Source organism: Corylus avellana, chromosome ca1 (genome assembly GCF_901000735.1).
Source record: "Corylus avellana chromosome ca1, CavTom2PMs-1.0".
Lineage (NCBI taxonomy): Eukaryota > Viridiplantae > Streptophyta > Magnoliopsida > Fagales > Betulaceae > Corylus > Corylus avellana.
The window spans coordinates 33799402-33824415 of NC_081541.1; the positions used below are offsets into that span (position 1 = coordinate 33799402).

A 25014-nucleotide genomic window follows, 5' to 3' on the forward strand; every position below is an offset into this window, starting at 1 on the left:
TACAATTTTTTTCTGACTGCAATCAGATATATTTCCTTTGTGTTTGTAAGAAATTGGGCTTGGTGTTTGACTATGATACAATTTGATTTGCCTATATCAAATGAGATGTTGGCATGTTTAATGAAATTGGAACATTTGTTACTTCATTAAGTTTCTATCTGATATTTTCATCCATTTCCCAGTCTTGGCATGAAAGATTCCTGGGGACCTTTAAAGGCTTTGGCGGTTGCTAGTGTTGTAAATGGCATTGGTGATATAGTCCTGTGCAGCTTCTTAGGCTATGGTATTGCTGGTGCAGCATGGGCTACAATGGCTTCTCAGGTGTGCTGACTGAAAACTTCAATATTGATTTCTTTCAGGCTGAATATAATTTATAATATGCTCTTAGTGATGCATTCTCAATTAAGCCAAGCAGATATACACTTATTTCTTTTTCCATTGCCACTCACCAGCATTTGTTCTAGGTTATTGCAGGTTATATGATGCTTGAAACTCTGAACAAGAAAGGATACAACGCTTTTGCTATCTCTGTTCCATCACCTCATGAACTTCTAACAGTATTTGGGCTTGCTGCTCCAGTGTTTGTAACAATGATGTCAAAGGTTAGATTATAGTATTACTTAATGATGTAGCTGTATTTGGTCTCATGTGATATCTCTATTTTTCTGAGATTTTTTGATGCTCCAGGTGGCTTTCTTTTCCCTCCTTACATATTTTGCCACATCTGTGGGCACACACACCATGGCCGCTCATCAGGTTAGTTACACTTGTAATTTTTGTTACTATCGTCCCTGCTTTACTTCATTTGCATTGACAACTTACTTTTTACTCTAGGTCATGGTTCAAACGTTCTTGACGTGTACAGTATGGGGTGAACCTCTATCTCAGACTGCACAATCATTTATGCCAGAGTTAATATATGGAGCCCGTCGAAATTTAGAAAAGGTTAGTGATGGTAATTTTTCTGATGCTGCAACCTTCTAAAGTTGTATCAGTTGCTGTTACAATCATGTTCTATCTCAAATCTTATTGATGCATGATTTAGGTAAAGTCACTCTCTACCGATCTCTTTCTCTCTCTCTCTTTTGACAGCATTGATGTCATGTTATTTGTCTCTATATTGATTTTTCTTGGTTGAAAGTTTTCTGAGTACTTAGTGAATTCCAACAGGCTCAAATGCTGCTAAAGTCACTTGTCATCATTGGAGCAATACTTGGGTTGCTATTAGGGATTGTTGGAACATGTGTTCCTTGGTTGTTTCCCAAAATCTATACACATGATCAGAATGTCATACAGGAGGTTAGTTCTTACATGTTGAGTTTGTCTGTTGTGAGTAGTATCAGTTCTTTATAGCCTTTGGAGTTATGCCTCTTTGTGCCTTACCAGATTGCATTAAGAGGATTATGACAATTGCTTTTATACTAATTTTTCATCTTTTTAGTGATATTAATTGTTGAGCTCCCAGTTGCCCAATCTGTGGATTTAGAGTATACATAAGGTGTTTCTTTCTCATTTCAAAGAGTATCATAACTTAAAAATAAATCTGAGAAATTTAAATTAAATTAACATTGTTTTATTTGTAGCTATTACAGTTTGACGGATCAACATATTTGTGCTGTTTCATTGGTATCTCATGTCATATATCTCAAGTCTGACTTACACTATAGATCTTATTTGAATTCTGAGTTAAATTCGAGGAAATTAATTTAAGGTGCAGCTATTCCATTGGAAACATATGCATTTTCATAATCTTGTGCAAATAGAAAAGTAAGCCTCATCTGATTCTTCTTCATATCTCTGGTTTCCACGCAGATGCACAAGGTTCTCATTCCATTCTTTCTTGCATTAGCTATCACACCCCCAACTCTCTGCCTTGAGGGAACATTGCTGGTACACTTGGCTCTACTTTAATATGAAGTTTCCGTCATGTTTTTCTTGCGAGTCTTATTCTTGCAAGTCATTTGGATATTTTTTGAACATAGCCTGCTGAAACTTGATATAAGAGTCATGTCTAATTCGGGCTGCGGTCGAAGTATTGACTTACGATAGATTTATTGATTCTGTCTACGTGTGATTGTGGTGGGCTTAGGGTTAGAAGAATTTGTGAATCTAGGGTTTAGAATTTTAGAGGAAAGGGCTTGGTTCGAAGATTGACTAGACGGGAAAGAAACCAGAGTACTGTTTCTTGAAGCAAACAGGTTTCTGAAAGGGTTATTTGGCGAATATTAGGGTTTGGGCGAGTAAGGAGAAGGGCTTAGTTTGAGGTTACAAAATAGAGAAGACTGTTCTGGGGTTGTTCGACTGTAATGTGAAGTATGCCAAAGAAGAAGGGAGATAAAACATATTACGCCCAACATGCCTCAATACTCAAAACACCCAATATTCCATTGATCAAAATTTGAGTTCTTTGAATATAATGAAGCGTATTTATAGACTTGTTGACTCTTAGTTATTCTACTAGGACTAGGACTCGGAATTGGAAATTCTAGAATGCTCTAGACCAAACATAATTCAGAAAATAATCCTAAAAATAAAATTATATATGCAGGAAGTTTATGCAATTCCATATCTGCCATTGCACATAAAAAAGCCCATAACTTATAAACTGATGACCAAAATTAAAAATTATTTTAATGCTAAGACATTTACAATATAAGCTTCAAAAGCGTACAGGTCTTGCTTCAACCTGATGTCTCATAATGGCCCCACATATGAGAAGCTCTTAAGCTGCTAAAACTGAAAATCACTTTTAACCCAGCAACTTGACCTTTCTTCCATGGCCACATCAAGTATGCGTATGTTTATTTAGTATGTGGCTTTGCCGAGTATTATGGAGTTTATTCAAATATGGGCGGGAAATGGAACTCTCTTTTAATAGACTTAGATATTTTTGTTCTTTCCTAGTTTCAGTAGCCACTTGAATTATGAGCTCATAAAAGGGTCTGGTTCATGCTCCCTGGGTTTAGTGACTTTAGTCATGTCATCTTTAAGAGATATATCCTGGGTTCAATGAAGTGACGTCCCCCTCCTTGTGCTTTGGAAAGAAATGAATTTGGGATTGACTATACCCGCTAGCCACTGGAGCAAATAACCAGGTGATGTTCGGTGTCATCTACTTCTTGTATTATTTCTCCTCTTTGCCGATAACTATGAAAGAGTTGCACATGCAGGACAAGGTGGCCTTTTTAATATCAAAATTCTCAACCAAGAAAAAAAAAGTTGGGGAGAGAGAGATTATAGGTGTGATTCCACCTCTGTGCTTATGGTTTTTTATCCTACGACAGACATTTATGCTCCTCCCCCCTATCTTGTACTCACAAGGTGTTTCTATCTCAAATAAATAAGTTCTACGCAACAAACAAGACCTCATGTCCTCAACTTTATATCATGCTCTCTTTTCGTGTTGGGAATTTCTGTGGCACTGGAATTTTTCTGGTGACTATTAGTTTGGTTGCATTTTCTGCTCAACAAAACACATAATATAGCTTAATTTCAGGAATCTTATTGTAATTCCTCACAGTCAAAACAAAGCACAATGTCACATTCTCGTGGCTATATGATGCCACGCCTGAAATATGAGCCCAAACCCTGCTAATGAAAACGGGGTCTGCTGGGCGCTGAGGGTCCTCCCAGCTCATGTTCAAGTTTATTTACCATATTGCAGTTACTTGCATAAGAATAGTCACAAATTTGTATTATAGTATTGAAGTGTCTGTTTTGTTTCTGCAGGCTGGACGAGATCTTAAATTTATTAGCTTATCAATGAGCGGATGCTTTTCTTTTTGTGCACTACTCCTACTGGTATAGATCTGTTTCATGATCTTCTCGTATCCTTTGCACATGTTCTTTCGTTCACCATGCATTAACAAGGCCCTTCCCATCTTTCTTTTCAACAGCTTGTAAACAGTAGAGGATATGGTTTGCCTGGCTGCTGGTTCGGACTTGTAGCATTTCAATGGGTAAGAAGAGTAACCTTACCTGCTTGCATGTATTTATCTTTTTGAACTTCTCTGACTGCACAAAGTTTTTCTTTTTCAGGCTCGATTTTTCCTATCTCTTCGGCGCCTTCTTTCTCCGAATGGCATTCTTGACTCTGATGATTCGAGTCAGTATAATTTGGAAAAGCTGAAAGCTACCTAGTTTAGGAATCCACATGAACACATATGAAAATCAATTTAGCAAGAATACAATTCATTATTCTAGCCAACAGAACGTATGAATAACCCACACGCACAAAAAAAAAAATCAATGAATAGCACATTATTGCCCTTGTGGACAAAGAGTAAAAAACGATGCTAAAACCAAAAGCAATGTATGCCTCAAGCTGTGATATGTATTTCACTACAGCCAGCAGTTGCTTGCTCATGTTAGTTGTATTATTCTGTATCTTACAATAAGGAATTTTGTGGCACTTGAGAATTAATTGAAGTTCCTAGTTATTTTCATGGAATCACTGCACCATCTTCATTATTTCTGTAAAGGCCATACCATAACACTTCCAAATTATCTAATTGGTAATTAATTCGAAGTATTATTACTAAACCATAATTGAGATTAAAGCATCAAACCTTTTTTTTTTTTTTTACACAACCAAAGTATTCTATTAAGTATCCTTCACATTAGTCCCTATTGTGCTGTTAACATCGCAAGACTGGATTTATGTTTTTTCAATTTTGTTTATTATTTGCTTTAATTGTAGTGCACTTTTTAGTGCATAGTGTGTAGTTAGATGAGCTGCTTCTAACCTTATGATTTGAAGCATTGTTGACTGATCTCCCATTCTCTCTTCCTTTCGAAGTGTAACATTTTTCTCATTTGTTTAGAAAAAAAATAATAATAATATTCTTCACATTAATTGTTATTATTACATAATGTGTGTCACCACAACAAAATAGAACTAAGTTATATTTTTTAGCTGACATGGCAATTCAACGTGCTTGCCACATCAGTATGTAAGCTTGTGTGTAAATTTCTTTGTACTCCTAGTCCTAGCATTTTTCAAACAAAAATGCAAATTAAAGTAAGAATGCTACACATACACATGTACTCTCTCAAATGCACATTTCTACATATCAAGAAGGGAGGCTCATTAGTTCGAATATCCTCTCCGGTGGCATGTAAAAAAAAAAAAAAAATTGAAATTCAGTTAAAATCATTATAAACCAATGTCGGTCTCCGGTCAACTCCTCACCTGTGCTGTTATTCTCTCTTCCCACTTCTCATTTCTGAGTCTTCCATTTCTAACGGAAAAAGTTTCTTTTTTCTTTTCTTTCTTATTTTCTTAGGCCTCCATTTCCAACAGAAAAAAGCAAAAAAATGCAATTCAAAACCCTAATAGTTCGCCCTTCTTACACCCCTCTCTTCCAAAACCCCACTCAAAGACCACTTTCTCCTTTCCCTCCCTTTCACGCCCCTCTTTTCCCTTCAAATTTGTCGCTCACTTCGCGGCTGAAGAGTCGTCGAAATCGGATAATAACCGCTTGCATTAGCCCCACCGACGAACTCATCGACAATGACCCCGAAATCTCGGGCGAAAACGATGGAGGTATCGTTTCGGTTTCGGAAAAGCTGTTGGGGGTTGCGGAGGGAGGGGAATCGGGGAGTGAAGAGAGACAGAGTATATGGAACCAGATGATGGAGATTGTGAAGTTCAGTGGACCCGCCACGGGGCTCTGGATTTGCGGGCCCTTGATGAGTCTGATTGACACCGTGGTGATCGGTCAGGGTAGCTCCATTGAGCTCGCTGCTTTAGGTACTGTATTCTCCTGAAAATTTGGTGTTGTTTAGAATTAGTTCTCTGCTTGGTTGCTGAGAAAATGCAGGAAAAGTTTATAATTTTACAATTCTCGCTGGAGAAAAAAAAGGAACTTCGGCTCAAACTTGCTTTCTTTAATTGCTGGGTTGAGTTATGGTTTAATTTGATTGTGAATTTGGACTGACAGGCCCGGCAACGGTTATATGCGATTATATGAGTTATACGTTCATGTTCCTTTCGATTGCTACTTCGAATATGGTCGCTACTTCCCTTGCCAGAAAGGTTGGTTTCTTTAACAATAGAAGGCCTTTGTTGCATTTAGGGTAGGAGGAAGCTTAAGTGCGTTACTTCACTTTTGATCATTTGTGTTAATCAATGTCACTTTGCTCCTCGATGTTTTATGCTGCAATATTTTTCATTTTTGTTTTGATGGTATGACATTGGTACAGGACAAAGATGAAGTGCAGCATCACATATCTAACTTGCTCTTTATTGGGTTCACTTGTGGCTGCTTGATGCTTTTGTTTACGAAGTTCTTTGGTTCATGGGCGCTGACTGGTAATAAAGCTTGTAGCTGCTTTGGACTATTTCTCAAATTACGATTGATAAACGAGTGTTTGATTGTTTTTGGGTAGTCAGTTTTATGTTTTTCACCACTTAATGAATAACAGCAAGTGTCTTTTACTAAATGAATTCCAGACACAATCTAATGACTGGTGAATATACTACTTTCGCTTTTTCAGCTTTTACTGGTCCAAAGAACGCACATGTTGTACCTGCAGCAAACACATATGTTCAGGTACATTTTCTCTTTAAATCCTCTTTGTGTTTTGATATATGCTTCAAATATTTCCAGTTATTCATTTTGTGCAGATGTATTTCCCATTATTAAATTATAAAACCACGTTATGGAAGAAAAAGGAGAAGAATAAAAGTTCAAAAAAGAAAAATAAAATAACATAAAAATTCCACTTGCATTTGGGAGGAGGAGCAGTCGCTTTGGAAGTCAGTAATACTTTAATGTAATTTTTTTTTTGCTGTCATTCATTTATTATATGAATGATCAAAGGAAATGGTATTTGGCACAAGAAATCTATGCACTGGCTTGCAGTATCTTTTGTTTTTGCTGACTGCCTTTGACAGTTAATATAATCTGACACAAAGTTTTGCTTCTGAACATTTGTTCATGAAAACAAATATCTAATGGATTCTGGTTACATGTCTGTATCATTTAATATTCTCCTCCACTTGATGTATTTAATTGAATCTTTTGTGATTGTAGATTCGAGGCTTAGCATGGCCTGCACTTCTCATTGGATGGGTTGCTCAAAGTGCAAGGTGCTGCTGATGAACCATATCTCTCTGCATACATTATCTACTGAATAAGCTCACATCGCCTTAGCATGGTTGTTTGTACTTGTTCTTGACCTGCTAATGCATATACTCGTTAGCTATGAGCTATACTGGACAAATTTTGTTAAATCTGCAATGCCGTATTTGGTGCTGCTTGCATCCTTTTCCATACAATTTTTTTCTGCCTACAATAAGATATATTTCCTTTTGTGTTTATAAGATATTGGGCTTGGTGTTTAACTATGATACAATTTGATTTGCCCATCTCAAATGAGATCTTGGCATGTTTAATGAATTGAAACATTTTTTACTTCATTAAGTTTGTATCTGATATTTTCTTCCATTTCCCAGTCTCGGCATGAAAGATTCATGGGGACCTTTAAAGGCTTTGGCGGTTGCGAGTGTTGTAAATGGCATTGGTGCTATAGTCCTGTGCAGCTTCTTGGGCTATGGTATTGCTGGTGCAGCGTGGGCTACAATGGCTTCTCAGGTGTGCGGACTGAAAGATTCAGTATTGATTTCTTTCAGGCTGAATACAATTTATAATATGCTCTTATTGATGCATTCTCACTGAAGCCAACCAGATATACATTTATTTCTCTTTCCATTGCCACTTACCAGCATTTGTTCTAGGTTATTGCAGGTTATATGATGATTGACTCTCTGAACAAGAAAGGATACAACGCTTTTTCTATTTCTGTTCCATCACCTCATGAACTTTTAACAGTACTTGGGCTTGCTGCTCCGGTGTTTTTAACACTGATGTCAAAGGTTAGATTATAGTATTACTCCATGCTGTAGCTGTATTTGGTCTCATGTCACATCTCTATTTTTCTTAGACATTTTGATGCTTCAGGTGGCTTTCTATTCCCTCCTTATATATTTTTCCACATCTACGGGCACACACACCATGGCCGCTCATCAGGTTTGTTACACTTGTAATTTCTGTTTCTATCTTCCCCGCTTTAGCTTCCCATCTTTCTCACAAAAACAATTGCCATTTGCATTGACAACTTCTTTTTAATCTAGGTCATGGTTCAAACGTTCTGTATGTGTACAGTATGGGGTGAACCTCTATCTCAGACCGCGCAATCATTTATGCCGGAGTTAATATATGGAGTCGGTCGAAATTTGGAAAAGGTTAGTGATGGTCACTTTTGTGATGCTGCAGCCTTCTAAAGTTGTATTAGTTGCTGTTACAACCATGTTTTGTCTTAAATCTTATTGATGTATGATTTATGTAAAGTCAGTCTACCGATTCTCTCTCTCTCTTTCTTGACAGTATTGATGCCATGTTATCTGTCTCTATATTGATTTTTCTTTCTTGAAAGTTTTCTGAGTGCTTAGTGAAATACAACAGGCTCGAATGCTGTTAAAGTCACTTGTCATCATTGGAGCAATACTTGGGTTGCTATTAGGAATTGTTGGAACATGTGTTCCTTGGTTGTTCCCCAAAATCTTTACACATGATCAGAATGTCATACAGGAGGTTAGTTCTTGCTTTTTGAGTTTGTCTGTTGTGAGTAGTATCAGTTCTTTTATAGCCTTTGGAGTTACGCCACTTTGTGCCTTACCAGATTGCATTAATTGGATTATGACAATTGCTTTTATACTAAATTTAATCTTTTTGGTGATATTAATAGTTGAGCTCCCAGTGGCCCAATCTGTAGATTTAGAGTATACATAAGGTGTTTCTTTCTCATTTCAAAGAGTATTATAACTTAAAAATAAATCTGAGAAATTTAAAATTAACATTGTTTTATTTGTAGCTATTACACTTTGACAGATTATCATCTTTGTGCTATTTCATTAGTAAGTCAAAATTCATACATCTCAAGTCTGACATACAGTAGAGATCTTATTTAAGTTCATAGTTAAAAGTAGAGGAAATTAATCAGATATTCTATTGGAAACATGTGCATTTTCATAATCTTGTGCAAATGGCAGATGAAGCCTTATCTGATTCTTCTTTATATATCTTGTTTCCACGCAGATGCACAAGGTTCTCATTCCATATTTTCTTGCATTAGTTGTCACACCCCCAACTCACAGCCTCGAGGGAACATTGCTGGTACACTCATTTTTACTTTAATATGAAGTTTCCGTCATGCTTTTCTAATGAGTCTTATTCTTGCAAGTCATTTGGATATTTTTAAAACATAACCTGCTTAAATGAGCGGGGAATGGAACTGCATTGTGGAGTTTGTTTGAATATGAGCGGGGAATGGAACTCTCTTTTGGTAGACTTAGATATTTCTGTTTTCTCCTAATTTCAATAGCCACTTGAATTATGAGCTCATAAAAGGGTCTAGTTCATTCTCCCTGGGTTTAGTCGTGTCATCTTCAAGAGGTATATCCTGGGTTCAAGGAAGAGACGTCCCCCTTCTTGTGCTTTTGAAAGGAATGAATTTAGGATAGACGTGCCCTTTGGCCCCTGGAGCAATTAGCCAGGTGGTCTTCTATGACTGCTACTTCTTGTATTATTTCTCCTCTTTAATGAAAGGGTTGCACATGGAGGAGAAGGTGGCCCTTTTAATATCAAAATTGTCAACCAAAAAAAAAGGTGGGGAGAGAGAGAGAGAGATTATAGGTGTGATTCCACCTCTGTGCTTATGGTCTTTTCTCCTCATATAGGCTCTTATAGTCCCTGCTATCTTGTACTCCCAAGGTGTTTCTATCGCAAATAAATAAGTTATACACAACATACAAGACCTTATATCATGCTCTCCTTTCGTGTTGGGAATTTCTGTGGCACTAGAACTTTTCTTGTGACTATTAGTTTGGTTGCACTTTCTGCTTAACGAAATACATAATATAGCTTAATTTAGAGAATCTTACTGTAATTTCACACATCAAAACAAAGCACAAGATCACATCCTCATGGCTATACGATGGTATAATTTGCCCAACCCCATGCCACGCCTGAAATATGAGCCCAAACCCTGCTAATGAAAATGGGGTCTGCTGGGCTGGGGTCCCACCCTGTTCATGATCTAGTTTATTTACTATATTGCAGTTACTTCCATAAGAATAGTAAAAAAATTGTATTCTAATATTAAAATGTCTGTTTTGTTTCTTCAGGCTGGACGGGATCTTAAATTTATTAGCTTATCAATGACCGGATGCTTTTCTATGGGTGCACTATTCCTACTGGTATAGATCTGTTTCATGCTCTTCTGGTGCCCTTAGTTTGTACATGTTCGTTTCTTCACCATGCATTTACAAGTCCTTCCCATCTTTCTTTTCACCAGCTTGTAAGTAGTAGGGGATATGGTTTGCCTGGCTGCTGGTTTGGACTTGTAGCATTTCAATGGGTAAGTAGAGTAACGTTACCTGCTTCCATGTGCCAATGTTATCTACTTGAACTTCTCTGACTGCTACAAGTTTTTCTTTTTCAGGCTCGATTTTTCCTCTCTCTTCGGCGCATTCTTTCTCCAAATGGCATACTTTACTCTGACGATTTGAGTCAGTATAATTTGGAAAAGCTGAGAGCTACCTAGTTTAGGAATCCACATGAACATATACGAAAATCAATTTAGCTAGAACCCAATTCATTATTCTAGCCAAAAGCGGGTATGAATTACCCACAAAAAAAAAAAAAAAAATTCACATTATTGCCCTTGTGGCCAAAGATTAAATTATCATTCTGTCTCAATTAATGATGCTAAAAGCAAAAGCAATGTATGCCTCAAGCTGCGATATGTATTTCACCACGGCCAGCAGTTGCTTGCTTGTCAGTTGTATTATTCTGTATCTGACAAGAAAGAATGCTGTGGCACTTGAGAATTAATTGAAGTTCCAAGTTATATGCATTGAATCACTGCTCCATCTTCATTATTTCTGTAACAAATGTCTTCTGTACCCAAAAATACTTCCCGGAAGCTGGCCTGTGTGTAGGGATGAGAAATTCGGTGCCGGAGTTATTACAGCTATTGCAGCCGTAAATTGGTCGAAAATCCAAATGTCTTTGAGGGATCCGGCTTAGGTGCTGTAACACCTTCTTTCTTCTCTGCACCTTCTTCTCTCTGATTGAAAGGCAGCACAAGAACAAAGAAAAAAACAATTTGAAGCAGTAGTAGAGAACAATGGGCCGCTTCCCATCTTATTTTTGGAAGCATTCCCAAGGGATCTCCTATTCTCTCTTCCTTGCGGATCAGAAGTGGGAAAGATCCTCCCATGTAGCCCTTTTCCCCTCTTTCTATTAGAAAAAAAAAAAAAAAAAAAAAAAAAAAAAAAAAAAAAAAAAAAAAAAAAAAAAAAAAGAGAAGAGAACAAGCTAGCTAGGCCCCATGTGAGTTGATAGGGTGAATTCAACATCATAATTAGATATTTTCACTTAAATTATTATTTGGATTCAATTGAAATCATGCATGCGTATAGTGATCTCTATCTCCATTCACTCACTACTTCTATTCTAAAATCCCAAATAGGAAGCTTCAACCACTAATCAGAAATACCCAATTTTCTAAAACATCAGGTCACCATTGAAATATTATGAAAAACTCAACAATGACAGACTTGAACCATGTTCATATCGTCAGACATTTCCTTCTTCTATCGCCGTTCAGCAAAACTACGTACAATCACAAATATCATATAAGAAACGCAAATTATAGTGAAAAAAATAAAATTATTTGTTACAATTAAGCAGACTATAGTCCTACATTCCTAGTAAACCTAGTTCAATAGATCAATAAGTTTCCCCTATTTGGCTCATATTCTCCTATCAATAAATCAATCATTAGATTTGTAGGATTCACTATTGACTTATGTAGAGTTCACACAAATCCACAAATCTAATGATTGATTTGTAAGATGAGATGAGCTAAATATGATAAATTTATTGACTCTTAGCATTTCTCATCTTACAAATCAACTATTAGATCTATGTACTTATGTGAACCTCATATAAATCAATGGTGGACCACACAAATCTAATGGTTGATTTGTAAGATGAGATGGGCCAAATATGATGAAAATATTGACTCCTAGCATTGGTTGATAGGACAATGTATTGAAATCTACTTTAATTTTCTAAGAAATGCTATAATGCAATAAAATGATCATTTCATGCTCATAAAAGTGTTAGGTGGCAAGAGATCATAGGCCTCATCTATAGTTGTTGTAGCCCCACCCACTAGTAAGCCTATGACCTCTTGCCACCTAGGAGGCCAAAAATGGTATTTTTATTGTGCTATAGCATATCTCTAATTTTCTTTACTTCAAATGTGTTCTGCATCAAGCCAAATTAATAACATAAATTTCTTAACGCAACATGTTTCCATACATCTATAAATTTACTAATTCTACTCCAACATTGCAATAAAACCAACATTATACATCCATAATTGTGCAATTCTAGCTTCTACAATATTCTTGAACTCCACAAATCCATATCCCTTTGAAAAATTGAGCTGCAAAGATAGAATAGACTTAAAATGACTTCCCCAGGAAAAAAAATGACCTTCAAACAGGAAACAAGCTTCAAAACATGATGTAATATTCATAACAAACTTACATTGTCATACATTAGTAGCTTCACATCAACAATTTCGCCATGGACACCTAAGGAGTACAAAAACACGCGTAAGAACATAAAAAACTACCAATTGAAATATCAACGTATGAAACATTCACTACTAAAATCCATTATGGTCAATAAATAATAAGAGGTTCCTTCAATAAATTTCCGACTCACGCACAATTGAATAAAGCTCATTAATTTACAAATACGATAACTCTACAGTAACTTCATAATGACAGGACATATTAACAAGTAAAACGAATAGAAAATGAAAACTGCAAATTATTTATGCCTTCATTGTCATGTGAAAGCTAGCATAACAACAATCAACTCCAATGCTTTTGGTTGTCGTGTTAAAGTTATTACAATTATAGATGACAGTGACAACTACTAGCGCTTGGTAAACTCCTAAAATAGAGTAATTCTAGGGACCTTCTTTTTATATCCTGCAAAAGTTTATGTAACTTTTAAAATTACCATTGGATCAAAATCCATCCTAAATCCAATGGTTATTTTAAAGGCCACATTAACTTTGAAAGGATGTAATGTTGGTCCCTAGCATTACTCCCTAAAATAAGAAAATAGAGTATTGTGAAAAAACAAAAAAGACAAAAAAAGGTTAATGGTCGCAGACATGATTATACTTTTGTAACTACCTAAGAAAAAAGCGTTAGCCACATCTGCGTTATTTCCCCGAAAGGACTAGTTAATTTGGAGTTTCCCTAGAATTTATTATAAAGCACAGTTTCACCTAGTAACTCGAAAATGTAGGACTTAACACCCACAACTATCTTTATAACCCCTCACTCTATGTGGGTTTCTTCTCATCTTCTCAATATGGGACGGAGGTGTTACAAACTCCCTCTCTTACATTTCTGACGTCCTCGTCAGGGCCACGTCCTGCAGTACTCTAGTACCATATGACATGGCGTTACTAGGTGGCTTTAATACCTACTTGTAATGACCCAGGAAAAAACGCTAGCCACATCTGCGCTATTACCCCAAAAGGATTAATCAATGTGGAGCTTCTCTAGATTATAAAGCATAGTTTCACCTAGTAACTAAGCAATGTGGGACTTAGCACCCATGACTATCTTTGTAAACCACCTACTCTATGTAGGCTTCTTCTCATCTTCCTAGTATGGGATCGGGATGTTACACTTTTCATTCCAAACTCTACAATAACCGTTTTATAGCTGGCTCAATAGTTGAATAAAGGGGGTATAAAAAGAATGTTAGACATTAAAAAATTTAAAATAAGTGATTAACTTACATAATACTTTTCTTATACGAGAGCTTCAGTCACATCACCACGGAGGTTGTCAATGCGAAGAACAGACGACTCTTGAAAAGAAGAGGCCTTCCTGAAATCAATGTTTTATATATATATATAATCAAAATATCATTAAAAGTGAAAAGAGCAAGTGTTTTTAACATATGCAAGAAACACAATGACCTTTTTTGGGGTATAAATGCTACCAACAAGGGTGCAACTAGAATGTTTAGTTTTTGGGGTGCAAAAGTTAATTTTTAAAGGTATTTTAATATATATATATATATTGGAGACCACCCTTGGCTTCGGGGAGTTGGAGCCCCCCAAGGGAGACCACCCTTGGCTTTGGGGAGTTGGAGTCCCCCCAAGCCCAGGGGTAGTTTGGCCCTTGGCTACCAACTAGACCATCAAGGGCATGAATTAATAGTTAGAATTATGATTAGAGGATCTTGATATGCTATTGAACTTCATACGAACGAACAAAAAAGATACAAAAATAGAAAATGGAAGTTTTAAAAGTAAATTTATCAACCAAAATTTAAATTCTAACAAATGCACTCTACACTATTAATGTAAGGCATTAAAGTAACAAGTGCCCAGCTCTCAAAAATAATTTCACCTTAGGAGTACAAAAATCTCTTTCAATTGTGGCTGTGAAGGGGGACCACTTCAAGCTACCTTGCAGGACTATGACGATCATACCCTGTTTGGATATAGAGAAAACATAAAAATAAATGGATTAAAAGTACTATAATTAAACTAATTCCAAAAGTTGTACAGCGGACAGACCTCTACCATAAAGGAGGATTGCTTGGGCTGGGGCTGTGAAGACTTGAGCTCGGCAACCAAGAGGAAGACGATGACGAGATTTCCAGGCGAGAGCTGGAGCGAGAGATTGGGCTAGTGTTGGACCGGGGGCAGTAGGGCAAGCCAAACCCAAACCCCAACCGCGGCGACTAATGGTCTCGGCCGGGTTTCGTCATGGATACATCGCAGAGATCTAGAAGGATATGACTTAGGTATTTTTTTATTATTAAAATGAGATTTTTTAGAAAAAATTATTATATGACCGTTCATGTGTGAAGAACAGAAGGTAAAACTTTTGAGTCAAGTAAAACACGTTTAGGACTTCAATTTGATTTGAAAAGTTTAAGGCCCACAAATTTCGGACGAATTAAAATTGAGTCAAACAAACTCAAAATGAGTGAAACGAAATCTAAAACATTCTTCACGGAATACTCTATATATACCCATAAAATTTCAATTCAATTAGAGTATGTTAAGGAGACGAAACTGACCCTGTAAAATGCCAAATATGATAGTCTACCAATCTCCACTACTATTTCATCTACCAATTTCCTTTATTATTCCATCTACCAGTTTTTAAAAACGCTCTTCATGGAATATTCTATCAACCCATAAAATTTCAATTCCATTAGAGTAAGTTAAGGAAACGAAACTGACCCGATAACATGCTGAATATAATAGTCTACCAATCTCCACTACTATTCCATCTACCAATTTCCTCTATTATTCCATCTACCAGTCTTTAAAAACGTTATTCACAGAATACTCTATCTACCCATAAAATTTCAATTCAATTAGAGCAAGTTAAGGAAACGAAACTAACCCGATAAAATGTCGAATATGATAGTTTATGGCCTAGAAATTTCAGACGAATTAAAATTGAGTAACAAACTCAAAATAAGTTAAACGAAAATTCAAAACGTTCTTCACGGAATACTCTATCTACTCATAAAATTTCAATTCAATTAGAGCATGCTAAGGAGACAAAACTGACCCCGTAAAATGCCAAATACGATAGTCTACCAATATTCACTACTATTCTATCTACCAATTTCCTCTATTATTTTATCTACCAGTCTTTAAAAACGTTATTCATGGAATACTCTATCTACCCATAAAATTTCAATTCAATTAGAACAAATTAAGGAAACGAAACTGACCCGATAAAATAAAATGGTATTTTTATTGCACTATAACATATCTCTAATTTTCTTTCCTTCAAATGTGTGTTCTGCATCAAGCCAAATTAATAACATAAATTTCTTGACGCAACATTTTTTCATACATCTATAAATTTACTAATTCTACACCAACATTATACATCCATAATTATACAATTCTAGCTTCTACAATATTCTTGAATTCCACAAATCCATATCCCTTTGAAAAATTGAGCTGCAAAGATAAAACAAATTTAAAATGAATTCCCCAAGAAAAAAATGACATTCAAATAGGAAACAAGCTTCAAACCATAGTGTCACATTCATAACAAACATACATTGCCATGCATTAGTAGCTTCACATCAACAATTTCGCCATGGACACCTAAGGAGTACAAAAACACGGGTAAGAACATAAAAAACCACCAATTGAAATATCAACGTATGAAACATTTGCTACTAAAATCCATTATGGTCAATAAATAATAAAAGGTTCCTTCAATAAATTCCGATTCACGCACAATTGTATAAAGCTCATTAATTTACAAATTCGATAACTCCACGGTAACTTCATAATGACAGGACATATTAACAAGTAAAACGAATAGAAAATGAAAACTGAAAATTCTTTATGCCTTCATTGTCATGTGAAAGCTAGCATACCATTAATCGACTCCAATGCTTTTTGTTCACGTGTTAAAGCTATTACAAGTACAGATGACAGTCACAACTAGTAGCGCTTGTTGAACTCCTAAAATAGAACAATCTTATGAATCTTCTTTTTTTGCTGCAAAAGTTTATGTGACTTTTAAAAGTACCATTGAATCAAAATCAATCCAAAATCCAAATTGTTATTTTAAAAGTCATATTAACTTTGAAGGGATGTAATGTTGGTCCCTAACATTACTCTCTAAAATAAGAAAAGATAGTATTGTGGAAAAACAAAAAAGACAAAAAAAAAAAAAGATTAATGGTCGCATACATGATTATACTCTTTATAACTACCAAGGAAAAAAGGGTTACCCACGACTATCTTTATAAACCACTCACTCTATGTAGGCTTCTTCTCATCTTTCTAGTATGGGATCGGGGTGTTACACTTTTCATGCCAAACTCTACAATAACCGTTTTATAGCTGGCTCAATAGTTGAATAAAGAGTGTATGAGAAGAATGTTAGACATTAAAAAATTTAAAATATGTGATTAACTTACATAATATTTTTCTTATACGAGCTTCAGTTACATCACCACGGAGGTTGTCAATGCGAGGAACACACTACTTTTGAAAAGAAGAGGCTTTCCTGAAATCAATGTTTTATATATATATATCATTAAAAGTGAAGAGAATGTGTTTTTAACATATGCAAGAAACACAAGGTGCTTTTTTGGGACGTAAATGCTACCAACAAGGATGCAACTAGAATGTTTAATTTGGGGGGGCAAAATATTTGAAAAAATTTGTAGGGGGCAAAAGTTAATTTTTAAATGTATATATATATGTTGGAGACCACCCTTAGCTTGGGGGAGCTGGGGTCCCCTCAAGCGCAGGGGTAGTTTCGCCCATGGCTACCAATTAGACCATCAAGGGCATGAATTAAAAGTTAGATTTATGATTAGAGGATCTTGATTCGCTATTGAACTTCATACGAACGAACAAAAGAGCAAAAAAAATATATAAAATTTAAGTTTTAACAGTAAATTTATCAACCCAAATTTAAATTCTAACAAATGCATTCTACATTGTTAATGTAAGGCATTAAAGTAACAAGTGACCAGCTCTCAAAAATAATTTTACCTTAGGGGTGCAGAAATCTCTTTCAATTGTGGCTGTGAATGGGGACCACTTCTAGCTACCTCGGCAGAACTATGACGATCATACCCTGTTTGGCTATAGCGAAAACATAAAAATAAATGGATTAAAAGTACTATAATTAAGCTAATTCCAAAATTTCAAAAGTTGTACAGCGAATAGACCTCTACCTCAAAGGAGGATTGCTTGGGCTGGGGCTAGGAAGACTTGAGCTCGGCAACAGAGAGGAAGACGATGATAAAATCTCCAGGCGAGAGCAGGAGCGAGAGCCTGGGCTAGTGTAGGACCGGGGGCTGAAGGGCAAGCCAAACTCGAGCCCCAACCGCGGTGACTAATGGTCTCGGCCTGATTTCGCCATGGCTACGTCGCAGAGATCTAGAAGGGTATGACTTAGGTATTTTTTATTATTTTTAAAATGAGATTTTTTAGAAAAAAATTATTATATGACTGTTCATGTGTAAAGAACAGAAGGTAAAAATTTTGAGTCAAGTGAAGCACGTTTAGGACTTCAATTTGATTTGAAACGTTTATGGCCCAGAAATTTCGGACGAATTAAAATTGAGTCAAACAAACTCAAAATGAGTGAAATGAAAATCCAAAACGTTCTTCACGGAATACTCTATCTACCCATAAAATTTCAATTTAATTAGAGTATGTTAAGGAGATGAAACTGACCCCGTAACCGTAAAATGCCAAATATTATAGTCTACTAATTTCCACTACTATTTCATTTACCAATTTTCTCTATTATTCCATCTACCAGTCTTTAAAAACGTTATTCATAGAATACTCTATCTACCCAAAAAATTTCAATTCAATTAAAGCAAGTTAAGGAAACGAAACTGACCCGATAAAATAAAATAGTATTTTTATTGCACTATAGCATATCACTAATTTTCTTTCGTTCAAATGTGTGTTCTGCATCAAGCCAAATTAATAACATAAATTTCTTGACGCAACATGTTTCCATACATCTATAAATTTACTAATTCTACTCCAAAATTGCAATAAAACCAACATTATACATCCATAATTGTGCAATTCTAACTTCTACAATATTCTTGAATTCCACAAATCCATATCCCTTTGAAAAATTGAGCTGCAAAGATAGAACAGACTTAAAATAAATTCCCCAAGAAAAAAAATGACCTTCAAACAGGAAACAAACTTTAAACCATAATATCACATTCATAACAAAAATACATTGCCATACATTAGTAGCTTCACATCAACAATTTCGCCATGGACACCTAAAGAGTACAAAAACACAAGTAAGAACATAAAAAACCACCAATTGAAATATCAACGTATGAAACATTCGCTACTAAAATCCATTATGGTCAATAAATAATAGGGAAAACTTCACGATGGACCTCCAAACTTCCACCCGTTTTGAAATACCCCCCCTGAACTTCAAAATCTCTCAATTTAGTTCCCTGAACTTTCAATTGCTCTCAATTTGAACCCTTCCGTTAATTTTAGCCGTTAAAAATTCAAAAAAAGACCAAAATATCCCTGATTTTTGTTTTTTAAAAAATAAAAAAACGTTTTAGAAGTTGGAATTTTATACAAAAGTCAGGGGTATAAACGTCATGTGACATTTAAAATCTAACGGAGGGGTCCAAATTGAAAGCAATTAAAAGTTTAGGGGACTAAATTGAGAGATTTTCAAGTTCATGAGAGGTATTTCAAAACGAGTGGAAGTTTGGGGGTCCTTAGTGAAGTTTCCCCTAAATAATAAAAGGTTCCTTCAATAAATTTCTGATTCACGCACAATTGTATAAAGCTCATTAATTTACAAATTCGATAACTCTGCAGTAACTTCATAATGACAGCACATATTAACAAGTAAAACGAATAAAAAATGAAAACTAAAAATTCTTTATGCCTTCATTGTCATGTGTAGCATACCAATAATCGACTCCAATGCTTTTAGTTGACGTTTTAAAGCTATTACAAGTACATATGACAGTGACAACTAGTAGCGCTTGTTGAACTCCTAAAATAGAACAATCTTAGGGACCTTCTTTTTATGCTGCAACAGTTTATGTAACTTTTAAAATTACCATTAAATCAAAATCCATCCAAAATCCAAATTGTTATTTTAAAAGTCATATTAACTTTGAAAGGATGTAATGTTGATCCCTAGCTTTACTCCCTAAAATAAGAAAAGATAGTATTGTGAAAAAACAAAAACGACAAAAAAAAAAAAAAAAAAAAAGGTTAATGGTCTTATAAATGATTATACTCTTTATAACTACCCTAGAAAAAAGGGTTAGCCACAACTGTGCTAATACCCCAAAAGAACTAGTCAATTTGGAGCTTTTCTAGAATTCATTATAAAGCACAGTTTCACCTAGTAACTAGGCAATGTGGGACTTAGCACCCACAACTATCTTTGTAAACCACCTACTCTATGTAGACTTCTTCTCATCTTCCTAGTATGGGATCGGAATGTTACACTTTTCATTCCAAACTCTACAATAACCGTTTTATAACTGGCTCAATAGTTGAATAAAGAGTGTATAAAAAGAATGTTAGACATTAAAAAATTTAAAATAAGTGATGAACTTACATAATACTTTTCTTATACGAGAGCTTCAGTCACATCACCACGGAGGTTGTCAATGCGAAGAACACACAACTCTTGAAAAGAAGAGGCTTTCCTAAAATCAATGCCATATATATATATAATCAAAATATCATTAAAAGTGAAGAGAATGTGCTTTTAACATATGCAAGAAACACAAGGTGCTTTTTTGGGGTGTAAATGCTACCAACAAGGGTGCAACTAGAATGTTTAGTTTGGAAGGGCAAAATATTTTAAAAAATATGTTGGGTGGCAGAAGTTAATTTTTAAAGGTATATATATATTTATTTTGGAGACCACCCTTGGTTTGGGGGAGCTGGGGTCCCCCCAAGTGCAAGGGTAGCTTCGCCCATGGCTACCAATTACACCATCAAGGGCATGAATTAATAGTTAGATTTATGATTAGAGGATCTTGATTTGCTATTGAACTTCATACGAACGAACAAAAAAGATACAAAAATATAAAATGGAAGTCTTAACTGTAAATTTATCAACCCAAATTTAAATTCTAACAAATCCATTCTACACTGTTAATGTAAGGCATTAAAGTAATAAGTGACCAGCTCTCAAAAATAATTTCACCTTAGGGGTGCAAAAATCTCTTTCAATTATGGCTGTGAAGGGGGATCACTTCTAGCTACCTCGGCAGGACTATGACGATCATACCCTGTTTGGATATAAAGAAAACATAAAAATAAATGGATTAAAAGTACTATAATTAAGCTAATTCCAAAAGTTGTACAGCGGACAGACCTCTACCATAAAGGAGGATTACTTGGGCTGGGGCTGTGAAGACTTGAGCTCGGCCACCAAGAGGAAGACGATGACGAGATTTTCAAGCGAGAGCTGAAGCGAGAGACTGGGCTAGTGTTGGACCGGGGGCAGTAGGGCAAGCCAAACCCAAACCTCAACCGCGGCGACTAATGGTCTCGGCCTGGTTTTACCATGGATACGTCGCAGAGATCTAGAAGAATATGACTTAGGTATTTCTTTATTATTAAAATGAGATTTTTTAGAAAAAATTATTATATGACCGTTCATGTGTGAAGAAGAGAAGGTAAAATTTTTGAGTCAAGTGAAACACGTTTATAACTTCAATTTGATTTGAAAAGTTTATAGCCCACAAATTTCGGACGAATTAAAATTGAGTCAAACAAACTCAAAATGAGTGAAACGAAAATCTAAAACATTCTTTAAGGAATACTCTATCTATCAATAAAATTTCAATTCCATTAGAGTATGTTAAGGAGACGAAACTGACCCTATAAAATGTCAAATATGATAGTCTACCAATCTCCACTACTATTCCATCTACCAATTTCCTCTATTATTTCATCTAACAGTCTTTAAAAACGCTCTTCAGGAAATACTCTATCTACCCATAAAATTTCAATTTAATTAGAGCAAGTTAAGGAAACGAAACTGACCCGATAAAATGCCGAATATGATAGTCTACCCATCTCCACTACTAGTCCATCTACCAATTTTCTCTATTATTCCATTTACCAATCTTTAAAAACATTATTCACGGAATACTCTATCTACCCATAAAATTTCAATTCAATTAGAGCAAATTAAGGAAACGAAATTAACCCGATAAAATGCCAAATATGAAAGTTTATGCCTAGAAATTTCAGACGAATTAAAATTGAGTCAAACAAACTCAAAATGAATCAAACGAAAATCTAAAACGTTCTTCACGGAATACTCTATCTACTCATAAAATTTCAATTCAATTAGAGCATGTTAAGGAGACAAAACTGACCCCGTAAAATGCCAAATATGATACTCTACCAATTTTCACTGCTACTCTATCTATCAATTTTCTCTATTATTCCATCTACCAGTCTTTAAAAACGTTATTCATGGAAAACTCTATCTACCCATAAAATTTCAATTCAATTAGAGCAAGTTAAGAAAACGAAACTGACCCGATAAAATAAAATGGTATTTTGTTACTTTCCTTCAAATGTGCGTTCTGCATCAAGCCAATTTAATAACATAAATTTCTTGACGCAACATGTTTCCATACATCTATAAATTTACTAATTCTACTCCAACATTGCAATAAAACCAACATTATACATCCATAATTGTGCAATTCTAGCTTCTACAATATTCTTGAATTCCACAAATCCATATACCTTTGAAAAATTGAGCTGCAAAGATAGAACAGACTTAAAATGAATTCCCCAAGAAAAAAATGACTTTCAAACAGGAAACAAGCTTCAAACCATAATGTCACATTTATAACGAATATACATTGCCATACATTAGTAGCTTCACCTCAACAATTTTGCCATGGACACCTAAGGAGTACAAAAACACGGGTAAGAACATAAAAAACCACAACATGAAATATCAACGTATGAAATATTCGCTACTAAAATCTATTATGGTCAATAAATAATAAAAGGTTCCTTCAATAAATTTCTAATTCACGCACAATTATATAAAGATCATTAATTTACAAATTCGATAACAATACAGTAACTTCATAATGACTGGACATATTAACAAGTAAAACGAATAGAAAATGAAAACTGAAAATTCTTTATGCCTTCATTGTCATGTGAAAGCTAGCATACCAATAATCGACTCCAATGCTTTTTGTTGTCGTGTTAAAGCTATTACAAGTACAAATGACTGTGACAACTAGTAGCGCTTGTTGAACTCCTAAAATAGAACAATCATAGGGACCTTCTTTTTTTGCTACAAAAGTTTATGTGACTTTTAAAATTACCATTGAATCAAAATCCATCCAAAATCCAAATTGTTATTTTAAAAGTCATATTAACTTTGAAATGATGTAATGTTGGTCCCTAACATTACTCCCTAAAATAAGAAAAGATAGTATTGTGAAAAAACAAAAAAGACAAAAAAAAAAAAAGGTTAATGGTCGCATACATGATTATACTCTTTATAACTACCTAAAAAAAAAAAAGGGATAACCACAACTGCGCTAATACCCCAAAAGGACTAGTCAATTTGGAGCTTCTCTAGAATTCATTATAAAGCACAGTTTCACCTAGTAGTTAGGCAATGTGGGATTTAGTGCACACGACTATCTTTATAAACCACCCACTCTATGTAGGCTTCTTCTCATCTTTCTAGTATGGGATCGGGGTGTTACACTTTTCATGCCAAACTCTACAATAGCTGTCTTATAGCTGGCTCAATAGTTGAATAAAGAGTATATGAGAAGAATGTTAGACATTAAAAAATTTAAAATAAGTGATTAACTTACCTAATACTTTTTTTATACGAGCTTCAGTCACATCACCACGGAGGTTGTCAATGCGAAGAGCACACGACTCTTGAAAATAAGAGACTTTCCTGAAATCAATGCTTTATATATATATATATATATAAAATCAAAATATCATTAAAAATGAAGAGAATGTGTCTTTAACATATGCAAGAAACACAATGTGCTTTTTTGGGATGTAAACGCTACCAACAAGGGTGCAACTAGAATGTTTAGTTTGAGGAGGCAAAATATTTTAAAAAATTTGTTGGGGTGCAAAAGTTTATATATATATATATATATATATATATATATATATATATATTGGGCAGGGGTAGTTTCGCCCATAGCTACCAATTAGACCATCAATGGCATGAATTAATAGTTAAATTTATGATTAGAAGATCCTGATTTGCTATTGAACTTCATATGAACGAACAAAGAAGATATAAAAATATAAAATGGAAGTTTAAATTGTAAATTTATCAACCCAAATTTAAATTCTAACAAATGCATTTTACACTATTAATGTATGGCATTAAAGTAACAAGTGACCAGCTCTCAAAAATAATTTCACCTTAGGGGTGCAGAAATCTCTTTCAGTAGTGGCTGTGAAGGGGGACCACTTCTAGCTACCTCGGCAAGACTATGACGATCATACCATGTTTGGCTATAAAAAAAACATAAAAATAAATGGAATAAAAGTACTATATAATTAAGCTAATTCCAAAATTCCAAAAGTTGTACAGCGAACAGACCTCTACCTCAAATGAGAATTGCTTGGGCTGGGGATGTGAAGACTTGAGCTGGGCAACCGAGAGGAAGACGCTGACAAGATCTCCAAGCGAGAGCTGGACCGAGAGACTGGGTCAGTGTAGGACTGGGGGCAGTAAGGCAAGCCAAACCCAAACCCCAACCGCGGCGACTAATGGTCTCAACCTGGTTTCGCTATGAATACGTCGCAGAGATTTAGAAAAGTGTGACTTAGGTATTTTTTTATTATTAAAATGAGATTTTTTAGAAAAAAAAATTATTATATGACCGTTCATGTGTGAAGAACAGAAGGAAAAATTTTGAGTCAAGTGAAACACGTTTAGGACGTTAATTTGATTTGAAAAATTTATGGGCCATAAATTTCGGATGAATTAAAATTGAGTCAAACAAACTCAAAATGAGTGAAATGAAAATCCAAAATGTTCTTCACGGAATACTCTATCTACCCATAAAATTTCAATTAAATTAGAGTGTGTTAAGGAGACGAAACTGACCCCGTAAAATGCCAAATATGATAGTCTACCAATCTCCACTACTATTCCATCTACCAATTTCCTCTATTATTCCATCTATCAGTCTTTAAAAACACTCTTTACAGAATACTCTATATACCCATAAAATTTCAATTCAATTAGAGCAAGTTAGGAAAACGAAACTGACCCGATAAAATGCCGAATATGATCGTTTACCAATCTCCACTTCTATTCCATCTACCAATTTT

At 35.1% G+C, this 25014-nt stretch overlaps 2 protein-coding genes across 3 annotated transcripts in view; both read left to right on the plus strand.

Moving 5' to 3' along the window:
• Positions 1–4453, plus strand: part of LOC132177990 (protein DETOXIFICATION 46, chloroplastic-like) — an 11676-nt gene extending 7223 nt beyond the window's left edge. The window contains exons 6-14 of one of the 2 annotated variants that reach the window (XM_059590462.1): positions 183–321; positions 465–602; positions 688–756; positions 835–945; positions 1171–1299; positions 1813–1890; positions 3730–3801; positions 3897–3959; positions 4039–4453. In XM_059590462.1, the coding sequence (XP_059446445.1) occupies positions 183–321; positions 465–602; positions 688–756; positions 835–945; positions 1171–1299; positions 1813–1890; positions 3730–3801; positions 3897–3959; positions 4039–4140 (901 nt within the window). In that variant the 3' untranslated portion in view covers positions 4141–4453. The remainder of the gene's footprint in view (positions 1–182; positions 322–464; positions 603–687; positions 757–834; positions 946–1170; positions 1300–1812; positions 1891–3729; positions 3802–3896; positions 3960–4038) is intronic. The other variant, XM_059590468.1, reaches the window with a different exon arrangement.
• A 671-nt stretch (positions 4454–5124) lies between these two features.
• LOC132184698 (protein DETOXIFICATION 46, chloroplastic-like) lies at positions 5125–10928 on the plus strand. The gene is made up of 14 exons (XM_059598426.1): positions 5125–5752; positions 5943–6037; positions 6205–6313; positions 6499–6554; positions 7038–7093; positions 7460–7598; positions 7742–7879; positions 7965–8033; positions 8138–8248; positions 8469–8597; positions 9102–9179; positions 10190–10261; positions 10360–10422; positions 10507–10928. Exons 1-14 carry the CDS (start codon positions 5317–5319, stop codon positions 10606–10608), a joined length of 1653 nt encoding a protein of 550 aa, XP_059454409.1. The 5' UTR covers positions 5125–5316; the 3' UTR covers positions 10609–10928.
• The last annotated feature ends 14086 nt before the right edge of the window (positions 10929–25014 follow it).

What these genes read in the sequence shown, in the direction of transcription:
- LOC132184698 (XM_059598426.1), top strand. Translation starts at nt 5,317, where the DNA reads ATGCAATTCAAAACCCTAATAGTTCGCCCTTCTTACACCCCTCTCTTC. An exon ending in TGGGTTGCTCAAAGTGCAAG is followed by an intron (nt 7,094 to 7,459) that starts GTGCTGCTGATG and finishes TCCATTTCCCAG; the next exon opens with TCTCGGCATGAAAGATTCAT. An exon ending in GGGCTACAATGGCTTCTCAG is followed by an intron (nt 7,599 to 7,741) that starts GTGTGCGGACTG and finishes CATTTGTTCTAG; the next exon opens with GTTATTGCAGGTTATATGAT.